This window comes from Myxocyprinus asiaticus, chromosome 22 (genome assembly GCF_019703515.2).
Source record: "Myxocyprinus asiaticus isolate MX2 ecotype Aquarium Trade chromosome 22, UBuf_Myxa_2, whole genome shotgun sequence".
NCBI lineage: Eukaryota > Metazoa > Chordata > Actinopteri > Cypriniformes > Catostomidae > Myxocyprinus > Myxocyprinus asiaticus.
In genome coordinates this window covers 35026312-35039059 of record NC_059365.1, presented here as the reverse complement: position 1 = coordinate 35039059, position 12748 = coordinate 35026312, and the positions used below count along the sequence as shown (strand labels likewise).

General features: G+C 36.9%; 1 protein-coding gene across 4 annotated transcripts in view; it reads right to left on the bottom strand.

The window, feature by feature from the left end:
- LOC127412833 (RING finger protein 44) overlaps positions 1-12748 on the bottom strand; it is a 36481-nt gene extending 23733 nt beyond the window's left edge. The window contains exons 1-2 of one of the 4 annotated variants that reach the window (XM_051649488.1): positions 12445-12748; positions 2225-2429 (exon numbers count right to left, since the gene is read on the bottom strand). In XM_051649488.1, the coding sequence (XP_051505448.1) occupies positions 2225-2331 (107 nt within the window). In that variant the 5' untranslated portion in view covers positions 2332-2429; positions 12445-12748. Of the gene's footprint in view, positions 1-2224; positions 2430-4612; positions 5195-12444 lie in introns of those variants that run through there. The other 3 variants (XM_051649486.1, XM_051649487.1, XM_051649489.1) reach the window with 3 other exon arrangements.

The following is a 12748-nucleotide window of genomic DNA, read 5'->3' as shown; positions in this document are numbered from 1 at the left end:
GGACACACCACCTCCAATAATGGTTTATCAACAACAACAAATAAATGTCCAAAATTCATAAAACAATGGCGACATCTTATGGAATGGTCCTTGCGGGACTTGAACCAACAACCTTCTCGTTATCAGCCCAAATTTTTAACCACTAAAGCTGCATGATACAATGAAAATCCACGATATAATCACGATGATTTTGCTGATGATGTAAAATTCAACAATATTATGAATATCGCAATGATTTTAATGAGGCTTTTATTTAGCCATTAAGTTTCATAGAGTGCATCAGTAGAATAATTTCATGATCCTTCAAGGCTGTATAATTAATCAAAATAACATAAAAATGGAGGTATGATCATATGTGATTATTTAACAGCCAAACGATGCGATAAAAGACAGATAAACATGGTCTGTGCGCTTCAGAATAAACTGGCGCCGCGCTGATCTGTGTGCACGTGTGGGGGTGGCAGGTCACATGGGCACGTGTTTTTAGCAGTTCACCTGCATTGTGAAGTACTGCCGGTTCAAGCATTCATGTAAAACATTAATTAGTAACCGTTATTAAGTTATTATACAAATCTACAAATGTGGAACAGTAAAGGGCAGTTTGACAGCGGTTCACAATATGTGAAACTCAGAACTGTCACACAAACATTGCCCTTTCCGTTTCATAATAAATGCTCCTGGTGAAGGTGAAATAAACACAACTGCACATGCATTGTCAAAATAAAAACCCCAGTTTAGGGTGAAGTAAATAGGACAGAAATATATTAATTTATCTTTAACAAATCTTATCCTGAAAATAATAATAATTTCATATTGTAATATAATAATAAACTTGACTGGGTTCCACAGTAATAATTTAGTACTATGCAATATTCATCTGGTTTCCAAAAATTAAGTGAAGTAGTTTTTGCACACCTAGTTCATTCACAAAGAAAAATGTTTTAGTAAAACTATATGAAGGTAAATATGATTTTTATTAAGCATCCATATATAACTGTATGTTAAATATAAGTAGAAATGTGCAAATCAATGAAAATGATTACATTTTACTCTTCCTTGTGTTCATTTAGTGAAAAACTGTGGGAAACATGCCTTCATTGTTTTTAAATAGATTTGTATTTAATGCCTTTGAAATATTAAATCTACATGGCTACAATGGCTGTTTAGATGAAATGATGGTTATTCTGATAAAAATAAAAATAAAAAAAAAACTTTCATGCTATTTCAGAGTAAAAACATTTCAAGCACAACATATAACATTATCAAAATGTTTATCGAATATAGTCAATTTGCTGAAAAATATTGAGATATAAATTCGGAAGCCATATCACCCAGCCCTAGTAACCATTAGGACACACCACCTAATAATGGATTATCAACAAAAAATATGTCCAAAATTCATAAAACAATGGCGACAGCTTATGGATTGGTCGTTGCGGGACTTGAACCAACAACCTTCTTGTTATCGGCCCAAATTTGTAATCACTAGGACACAACACCTTCAATAATGGATTGTCAGCAAAAAATATGTCCAAAATTCATAAAACAATGGCAAAAGCTTATGGATTGTTCGTTGCAGGACTTGAACCTACAACCTTCTGGTTCCAGGTCAGATCTTTAATAACTAGCCCACACAACCTGTAGCTCAACTGGTAGCATGGCGCTCACAATGCCAAGATCATAGGTTAGATTCCCAGGGAGCACACAATCTGATAAAATGTATACCCTGAATGCACTGTAATCGCTTTGGATAAAAGCATCTGCCAAATGCATACATGTAATGTAATGCAATAATGAACTTACTGCATTACATGAATAAATTATCAACTAAATTTTTTGATTTTTTTTTTTTTTTTAAATGGCAATAGATCATGGATTGCTCTTTGAAGATTTTGAACATAAACCCTCTTAGTTAAAGCCCAGATTTTTAACCACTAGGCCACACCACCTCCAATTATAGATTGCCAACTAAAAATAAATCAAAAATTTAGAAAACAATGGTGATAGCTCATGGATTGCTCCTTACAGAACTTGAACCTAAAACCTTCTGGTTGCCAGGCCAGATTTTTTAACCACTAGGCCACACCACCTCCAATTATAGACTACCAACAAAATATATACTAAAATGTATAACTGTTTTTGGCTGCTGTAATTTTTTTTTGCAGAAATCAGATTAAACGAGCGATCACTTTGTGCATCAAAGTGAACACAGTGGGAATCTCACCTTCTCCTCAGGTGCAGAGGGGTGATGCAAGGCTCCCCGATGACCCTCCTCTGGTTTAAAGGGGCTGTTGTTGGCCGCCTACTCACTGCTACTTCCCATGGTCGCATTTGTGACGTTGTACGAATGAGTCACACCTGGGGTGGGGGACCAGTATTGCAAGAGGCACTTGTGTCAAACAACCTCTAACAGAGTAATTGTCGTAACTCTGTCCAAAACACAAGAAATAGAAAAACAAAGAGGTTCTGTGGGTTTGTACAGCAGAGAGAGACAATTTCAGTGCAATAGTTACAATAACTAGCCAAACAATAAACATTTAATGCAACAATTGAGAAAGGAATAAGTATTTTATAGGCATTTCAGACTACTGAATATTTAATCATTTTTTAACCCTGGGTTAAAGCAACATTTCACTTAATTTTACACTGCTTTAAACCAAGATTATGAAGCATAACCAGGGTTATCTTAGCCTAAGGTTATTAAAAAAAAACTGACCCAAGGTTACCGAGTTTGCACACTGACCACTGAATTTCCATTGACCTTTCCAGTTGTTTCCCCTAATAGAACACGAACATCACCCAGACGTTTATTTGATGTGTGTGTTTATACCTGGAAGAAGTATTTTTTAGGTTGTTTGCTCATCTGCAATACATCTATAAGACATTTCCTCTCGGATGTCAATAAAACATTCATCAGATGTCTTTGAGACATTTATGATTTAGAATGTTTTCAAATCTGATCTTTTTAAGATGTTTAGCAGATGTTAATTAGACTGTGATGCTTTCCAGATGAAAAGATCTAAAACACACATCTCTGAGATGTACGTGTGCTATCTGGGACTGATTCATAGAAAATAACCTACTCAAAAGATTGATTCACTATCACATAATTATTTACTCTACAGAAGAACTAGCTGATTAAATATTTAAAAGCAAACTGTAAAATAAAAAAAATAAAAAAAGAAGCATATTCACTATAAAAACTTCCATGATTTTTCCAGGCCTGGAACACACAACTTTAATACTCCCTGACATTGATTCCCACACAGATTATATGAAATATGGCATTATATGCAAAACACAAATAAAATGTTCATATATGGGTTTCACTGATATTAAAAAAAAAGTCACATACTTGTACATATATGCAACATATATTTCAAAATACTACAAAAATTGCAATTTTCATATATGTAAAATGTTCCCAAATACTAGTGGAATTTGACATATATTGTACATATTTGCTTAACTATATTATCTAAAATTGTATACAGCCTATGTTCATATGGCCATATCAGATTTTAGTATGAGTTTTCAGGCATTTCGTGGGTATGAAAATAGTCTAGGCGTTTTTTTTCTCTCTCTAATTAAACTAAAAACGTTTAGATGGAACGATCTTAAAGCAATACACCAACATTAGCCTCAACAAGCTGCTCACTAGTGGATTTCTTTATGGCCTGTGCCATTGGTTCAAAACAAGTGTAATCGTATTAGTATACCAGAAGGCTGCGTGGCCTGCAATACCACATTTCTAAACCATTTCTGTCACAAACTATAAGATAAAAATTGAGAGACCATTATGGAAAAATGTAGAATGAAGAAAAACATTTTTAGCCTACATTTTTGATCATTCCTTATCACAATCGGCCGAATATGCATTCATTCGTATATCTCCTCTGTAAGCATGCATACACTTTCCAACATAATGATACACTTTGTTGATAAACTGAAAAGGGTAACCCGTGTTTGAGGGAAAGACAGCGCTGATATGCCACGAAGAGGGGGAGCAGTAACTTCAACAACAAAAGCGTGGAGTGCCATGTGCTCCGACACAGACAAAGCAACAACAAAGGAGCGCCACCAAACACAGCACTACCCTGCGTCCTTCACATGCAATAATAATGTATAAGGGCTGTGCGATATGATTTAAACACGATTCATATTTGACACGACGGGTGCGCACATCCCCCATGTATAAACCACTTCAAAGTGTCACTGTGGCCCAGCAGCTCACATCAACAATAGCACAAAAGAGTCGCGAGGCCGAAGTTTTCCATATGCGCGCGGGGCTCGTGCAAACATCCACAGTTGCACTCATGCTTCAGTAAACACTATTTCTCGGTTGCACTGAGCTTGTGCGTTGAATAAAAACAAATAGCATTCACTTCTCAAGTCCTTCGCTGCTACCGTCGTTAGCACATAGCTTGAGCAGACAATCCCCAAGCCCTAAACAGGAAATGCAGGGATGCCCGTTTGACAAAGGGAACATAGCTTGGTTTAAACGCCAGATCTGAGCCATTTGAACATTTTAAAGCAATGTTTGGAGAGCAAACTGTTTACAGTTGTATTTAAGGTAGCAAACGACAGCTGTGGGTTTAAAGTGTGAACGTACCAGCCGAGCTTACTTGTTTTCAATGGCGCGAGTTTCCGACTCGTCCACGCGATGTTTGTTGGCGACCAACAACGACGCAGGCTGTTTGGTTTCGTGAACTTGCACAGTGTTCCGAGAGAAATCGTCCAGACAAACTAGCAAACGCTCATGGCTCATAAGGAAGTCTCCTCCGTTTCCTCATTTACTTCCACGAGCTTAAGGTTGTTGATGTTGAATAGGCGCTGATCTCCAGCATAGGAAACTCTATTCTTCTGCAGCCGAACATCTGTTAACTTATCTCCACTTGTGAGCCTACAAACTTGCAATACCATGCAGTTGTTGTTTTCTTTATTATTAGGATATCCGATGCACTCAAGCTATGTCTGATCTGTGACATTCCTCGCTCCGTGTTTTCGGTCCTGTGTGATGTTCAATATTGTTGTGGTTGTGTGCATGTATAGCCACGCCTTCTTCCTCTATTCTAAACACACGCAAGAGATCGAGGCAGCCAGTCACTTTAGAGATGTTGTTGATGTCTGGTTGAATTGCTCCAGCCCTGTTCTCAACTTAAAGTTAGTACAAAGTTGTGTTTTTCTTTTTTTTTTTTTTTATCCAACAGATGGAGTCACAGATCATTTTTGTTGTGAAAAAGACAGTGCATTAAACAAACCATAATAGGGCCGTAGCAAGGATTCTTGGCCCCCTGACTGTATACTCATGTTATTCACATGAAAAAATACAGTTTAAAATGTGTTGTCGTTACCACCTTTCACCCCATTAGCTACGGCCCTGGGCAGAGCACTTGGATTCTGCCAAATCCGATGCCATGTCATGGGAAATGATTTACTGTGCCATTTCGAGGTTGCATGTGTAGTCTCTGATAAGGGGGAAGTAGTTTGTCACAAGGAAAATGTAGCAGTTATTGGCCAAGGGTGATGCAGCCCACAACACAGCTATGTGGTAAATTATCATCTAATGAATGACTTCCTTATAAACAAGCTTGTATTCATGTCAAAGCCCAGGGTAAATATCATTTCAAATCAATTCAATCAGCATCTCAACTTTAAGTTGGGATCAGGGCTGGAACAAACTGCTATTTGCAAATGAGAAAGTTCTTCTTATTCTCCTTGAACTTCTGATTATTCATCTTGCTCTAAAATGTTGACCCTCCCCTTTATGTTTCATTACATTAAAGGATAAAGATTAAATTAATGGTCTGGGTTCAATACAAGTTAAGCTCAGTCGACAGCATTTGGGACAATGTTGATTATCACAAACATTTATTTTGACTTGTCCCTCATTTTCTTTAAAAAAAAAAAAAGAAAAAGAAAAAAAAAAGCAATAATCTGGGTTACAGTGCGGCCCTTACAACGGAAGTGAATAGGGGCCAATTTTTGAACGTTAAAATTTTTTTTTTTCTTCAAAAGTATAACCACAAGACGTAAACAATATGCATGCAAACATGATTTTAGTGTGATAAAATCACTTACTAAATTTTTTGTGTAAAGTTATAGCCAGTTTTACAACTTCGTTGCCATGACGATGTTATGACAACAAACTCTAAAACGACTTGTAAAAATGATGATTTAAGCAACTTTACAGCTCAAATAATAGACAAGTTTTAACAGAAAAATTAATGAAAGTGCTTTTATAAAATTCTCAGCTTCACATTTCTGTGTTACCCTCCAAAAATGGGCCCCATTCACTTCCATTGTAAGGGCCGCACTGTTACCCAGATTTTTGCTTTTTTTTAAAGAAAAGGTTGGGCAAGTCAAAATAAATGTTTGTGAAAATCAAACAATATGCCACATATGCTGTCGATTGAGCTTAACTTGTATTGAACCTGGAATATTCTTGAAGATGTTATTAATTCTTTAACAGCAAGCTGTGCCATTTATGACTTATGTCAAATCACCAACAAGCAGCAAACAAACAAAACCAAGATTTCACATTGTGATCTGAAGTGATGTCTACAAAAATTCTTGGAGGAATTCACTAAATCACTGCTGCAAGCAAGTAACAGGACAAGAATGTCAGTGTTCTGCCATGGCCAGCGAAGAGCCCGGATCTCAATCCCATTGAGCACATCTGGGACCTGTTGGATCGGAGGGTAAGGGCTAGGGCCATTCCCCCCCAGAAATGTCCGGGAACTTGCAAGTGCCTTGGTGGAAGAGTGAGTTAACATCACACAGCAAGAACTGGCAAATCTGGTGCAGTCCATGAGGAGGAGATCTACTGCAGTACTTAATGCAGCTGGTGGTCACACCAGATACTGACTGTTATTTTAACATCCTTTATCCTTAATAACAGCAAATAAATGTTTCAGGTAAGTGTTCTCAGGCTTCGGACACCTCTGTATTAGAATTTTTACACATTTCTCATGAGCAAAAGCTTCCGGCTCATTGACATTCTTTGGTTTCTGTGCTGCCACTGCTTCCTTGAAATCCCAACAAAGATTTTCAATGGGATTTTAATGATGGACTGAAAGGGCCATTTAAGGACACTCCACGACCTATCCCTGAACCAGATTTTGGACAACTTGGATGTATCCTTGGTGTTATTGTCTTGCTGGAAAGTCCAGTGATCACCGAGCTTCAATTTACACACCGAAGGCATCACATTTTTCATGCCAAAATGGCCTGATACCTGAAAGAATCCATGGTGTCAGTCACATAGTCAGGATAGCCGTTTCCTGCAGATGCATATCACCCCATAACATGACTGACCCACCTCCATGCTTGACTGTGGGGATGGTGTCGTTCTTGTCATCACCTTGTCATCTTACTCCAGACGTACTGCTGACCCATGGGTCTAAAACTCATTTTCAGTTTAGTGGTCTTTCCTAATTACTTCTTGAATATTCAGTCAACTGGAGTCAACATTTCCCTTGGTGAAGTTTTGCTTTCTTCCACACCCCAAGAAGGTTGCTGTTGTACCATATTTAAAAAATGTATGAATGTACAGTCAAGCATGTAGGTGGGTCAGTCCTGTTATGGGGGTGTTTTGTGGCTGCAGGAAACGGCTATCCTGACTATGTGACTGACCTCCTGGATTCTATCAGGTATCAGGCCATTTTGGCATGAAAAATGTGATGCCTTCAGTGTGTAAATTGAAGCTCTGTGATCACTGGACTTTCCAGCAAGACAATAACACCAAGGATACATTTAAGTTGTCCAAATCTGGTTCAGGGATAGGTCGTGGAATGTCCTTAAATGGCCCTTTCAGTCCATCATTAAAATCCCATTGAAAATCTTTGTTGGGATTTCAAGGAAGCAGTGGCAGCACAGAAACCAAAGAATATCAATGAGCTGGAAGCTTTTGCTCATGAGAAATGTGTAAAAATTCCAATAGAGAGGTGCCCGAAGCCTGAGAACACTTACCTGAAACATTTATATTTGATGGTATTAAAGGTAAAGGATGCTCCAAAAATGACTGAATTTAAAGGGGGTTGAATTTTTAACATGGCATTTGTATAGAGAATTAGTTATTTTTTATTTTAAAATTTGGGTAAACTGAACTCTTTGTTCTCAAAATTACTCAAATATGTATTAAAAACGTACTTTCACTGTTTACTGAAGTTTTAGTTGATGTGTTTTAATTCACATCACCAGAACGTATTGCTGGTCAGGGGGGTTGAATAATTTTTATTGCAACTGTATATATATCTGCATGTGTATAGGCAATATACTCAATATGAAGCACTTTGTAAACATTGTTTTTAAAAGATGATGTAATTTCTTTTATATTATACTACATGAAAAAGGAGAATGAGCATTATGTACTTTGGTTAAGTTGGAAATATATTCACAGATTCGAACTTCCCGGATCAATAACTCCACTTATGAGTTGTTCAAGAACAAACAACGCCTCTTTCCAACCGCAGTAAGGTAGACAAAGAGCTACAACCTAATTTTCATCAACACAAGCCGTCCTCCGAGCTGGACAAATAACATTGGTCTCTAGTGCAGCCAGCTGTGAGACAAGTGCGCATGGACATCTACAAAGTGCAACACCGAAAATCGATGCTACAAAAATATTACATAACTTCACTCTTACAAAGTGTAGTGTCACCAAAATCACTTCACACACCAATGGTGTCCTGTTACACTCCTGTTACTACAACACTTAGTTTGGAAAAATTTGCTTTTGCAAAATTTTGGGGAATTTTTATTGGGAAAAATATTAGGGATGTGCCCGAAGCCGAATACCTTATTTGGAAAGGCACAAATAATGACTTCAAAACAAATTATGGATTCATCTGAATAATATCACAAATATTTGTATGACTGATTATCCAAAAAGCACAAGGACAAAGCGACATTTTAAATAAACATATCCAAAATTACAATGAATGTATGAATCTGTGCAGCCAATATTTCTAAAGTGTAAACCTTATGAATGAAAATGCGGACGTTGTGATTTCAGATCGGAAGGGTGCTGTCTCAGTCTTGGTTAATTGTTCACATTTGGAGCTTGTCAAGTGAAACATTAATTAAGATACAACATCATATACACGTTCCACTTCTTGAAATGTCTATGTTATTGTATCACACGATTCACACGTAATGTATTCATTTATAGCCAAAACCTGAGCGCAATGTTAAATTCCCGACCTGAAGTGATGATTTCACGTCAGAGCTCGTCTATACGTCTCTTAAAGTTGACCACATTTATATCCACATCAGCAATTAAATTTATTAACTGGTTAAGACTTTATTCTGAAAAAAAGATCAAATGCTCCATAAAGGTTTAAATGATCCACAGAGTATTCATCTTTTAGGAATATTCCTCCTTATGTAAAATGAAGAAACTGAAACTCAGTCTTTTTTCTTCTTCTTTAAACTGTGCTAAATTTGAAGTGTTCTTGAACTCTGGTAAGGTGCTATATAAATGTAACATTATTATTATTATTTAACTAAATAATGGTGTCCTATCGTAAAAATTCCTGATAGACTTACGTGACTTTCACCTGTTTGTAGGCTATATTGATTTTATTTTAATTTAATGTTTGAATTTCTATTTATTATTCACTGCAAAATGTGTGCTTGACATTTCACATTTTGCTTGACACCTCTTGCCTCCAGAATAATGTTGTTATACATGCACAGTCAAACGAAAATACTATTTCATGCAGATATTAATATCTGAAATACCAGGAGAAACCACAACATATTCCACAGTTAATGTAGCCTACAAATTCAGCTTCATCTGGTAAGAAAAAATATAATGAAATAATATTTTTTTAAATAATAATTGTATAATAATAATAAATATTATTTTTTATTATTATTAGGCTATTATTATGAAAATGCATATACAAGGCATATTTTATTAATAGAAACTCTAAATGTAAAATGGGTGTTTAATTTAGTTTTGACGCACTTCCGGTTTAAGCCCCGCCCACACCCGGTTCTATCCGAATACAGAGACAGATCCAAATACAGATAATGGCTTCGCTACACACCCCTAAAATATATTCAGTAACTTTCCTCTTATGCAGTGTGATGTCACCAAAATCACTTCACACATCAAAGGTATTCAGTTGTTTATTCCACAACACTTAGTTTGGAGAAATGTGCTTTTGCATAATATTGGGGAATTTATATTGGGAAAAATATTCATAATTATGTAAAAGTACATTTTTCCAAACTAATTGTTGTAGTATAACCAACAGGAGACCATTGATGTGTGAAGTGATTTTGGTGACACTACACTGCATAAGAGGAAAGTTACTGAATATTTTTACAAATAAAAATTCCCCAAAATTATGCAAATACACATTTTTCCAAACTAAGTGTAGTAGTATAACCAACAGCAGACCACTGATGTGTGAAGTGATTTTGGTGACATTACACTGCATAAGAGGAAAGTTATTGAATATTTTTCCAATAAAAAATTCCCCACAATTATGCAAAAGAACATTTTTCCAAACTAAGTGTAGTAGTATAACCAACATGATACCATTGATAGGTGAAGTGATTTTGATGGTACTACACTGTATAAGAGTGAAGTTATTGAATATTTTTCCAAATAAAAATTCCCCAAAATTATGCACATTTTTCCAAACTAAATGTTGTAGTATAACCAACAGGAGACCATTGAAGTGTGAAGTGATTTTGGTGACACTACACTGCATAAGAGGAAAGTTATTGAATATTTTTCCAATAAAATATTCTCCAAAATTATGCAAAAGAACATTTTTCCAAACTAAAGTGTAGTAGTATATCCAACATGAGACCACTGGTGTGTGAAGTGATTTTGATGGTACTACACTGTATAAGAGTGAAGTTATTGAATATTTTTCCAAATAAAAATTCCCCAAAATTATGCAAAAGCAAATTTTTCCAAACTAAGTGTTGTAGTATAACCAACAGGAGACCACTGATGTGTGAACTGAATTTGATGGTACTACACTGCATATGAGTAAAGTTTTTTAATATTTTTCCTAATAAAATTTCCCAAAATTATGAAAAAGAACATTTATTCAAACTAAGTGTTGTAGTATAACCAACAGGAGACCACTGATGTGTGAAGTGATTTTAGTGACACTACATTGTATAAGAGTAAAGTTATTGAATATTTTTTCCCAATAAAAATTCCCAAAAATAATCCAAATGCACATTTTCCCAAACTAAATGTTGTAGTATAACCAACAGTAGACCATTGATGAGTGAAGTGATTTTGGTGACACTACACTGCATAAGAGTAAAGTTATTGAATATTTTTCCAATAAAAATTTTCCCAAAATTACGCAAAAGCACATTTTTCCAAACTAAGTGTTGTAGTATAATCAACAGGAGACCATTATGTGTGAAGTGATTTTGGTGACACTACACTTTGTAAGAGTGAAGTTATTGAATATTTTTGTTGTATCGCTTTTCGGTGTTGCACTTTGTAGACGGTCCCTGCGCACTCGTCTCACAGCTGGCTGCACTAGAGACCAATGTTATTTGTCCAGCTCGGAGGACGGCTTGTTTTGATGAAAATTAGTTTGTAGCTCTTTGTCTACCTTACTGCGGTTGGAAAGAGGCGTTGTTTGTCTTTTAACAACGTTTCGCTTATGAGTTATTGATCCGGGAAGTTCGAATCTGTGAATATATTTCCAACTTTACCGAACTCATCATGTCTGAACTCTAGTTGTATCCAGCAGCAGCAGTTCTCATCTGCCTTTCCATCAGAGACAGTGTCACAGCCCAGTCTGTTACATAAGCCTTGCGCCAAATGGCGCGCCGGCCAATATCAGACACAAGCCTATTAAAACTGAGGGGCGATCGAAGTAATACCTTATATGTCCAATGCACTTTATAAACTAAAGTTTATAAACTTCAAAATCACAAACAATATATAGGCTATATATTTTTATTTCTCGGGGAAAATACAGCATATTCTGTAGCTAGTGCAGGAAGCAGAGTACCAGAAGTATGGGGTCATACTGAAGCATTTCTTCTCTATATAAATTAAATAAACAGAATAACTGTTATAAGTGAATTCGTTTGATCACGCACAGACCAGGAGGAGTTTTGCAGCACACTGCAGAGAGAGCACCACAATGTAACCTTCCTCCCTTGAAAATCGTTCAAATATTTTAGACCGTATTGAAACCTGCCCTGCGCGTGCACAAAATCACGCACATGTGAGAAAACCTCAGGGGACAAAAACCTGCGTCCAATCCATCCATGCACTTCCAATCCAATGTAAACATTACAGCATTACAGCAACAAAACAAGGAGGGGCTCAAGGCTTAGGGGGACAAGATACAAAAACACACCGAAGCCTATGTGCGATGAATGCAAGACCACGAAAACCCACAGAAAAGCACGCCATCCACGCGAAGACATGAGCGCGCGCGTTACCTGACTGTTAATTTGTGAGCATCTCAATCGCTGACATTTCTTCTTATAATCCTTCACATCTCTGCCATATTCGGTGCGGCATGATCCTCAGCTGTTCCTGTTAATGGAACATTCCGTGGATTTCACCACTGACGTGGGAAAAGGTACGAACAGGCGGTCGCGCGAGGATAGGGGGCAGAATCTGGCATTACTCGTCGCGTCTCGGGCACAACAATCACCCCCAGAACGCATCACACGTTGCCGAATTCACTGTACTCGGCTGAACCCGCTCTCATCCGCGCAGTCCATTTGCGTGGGTTCTGTG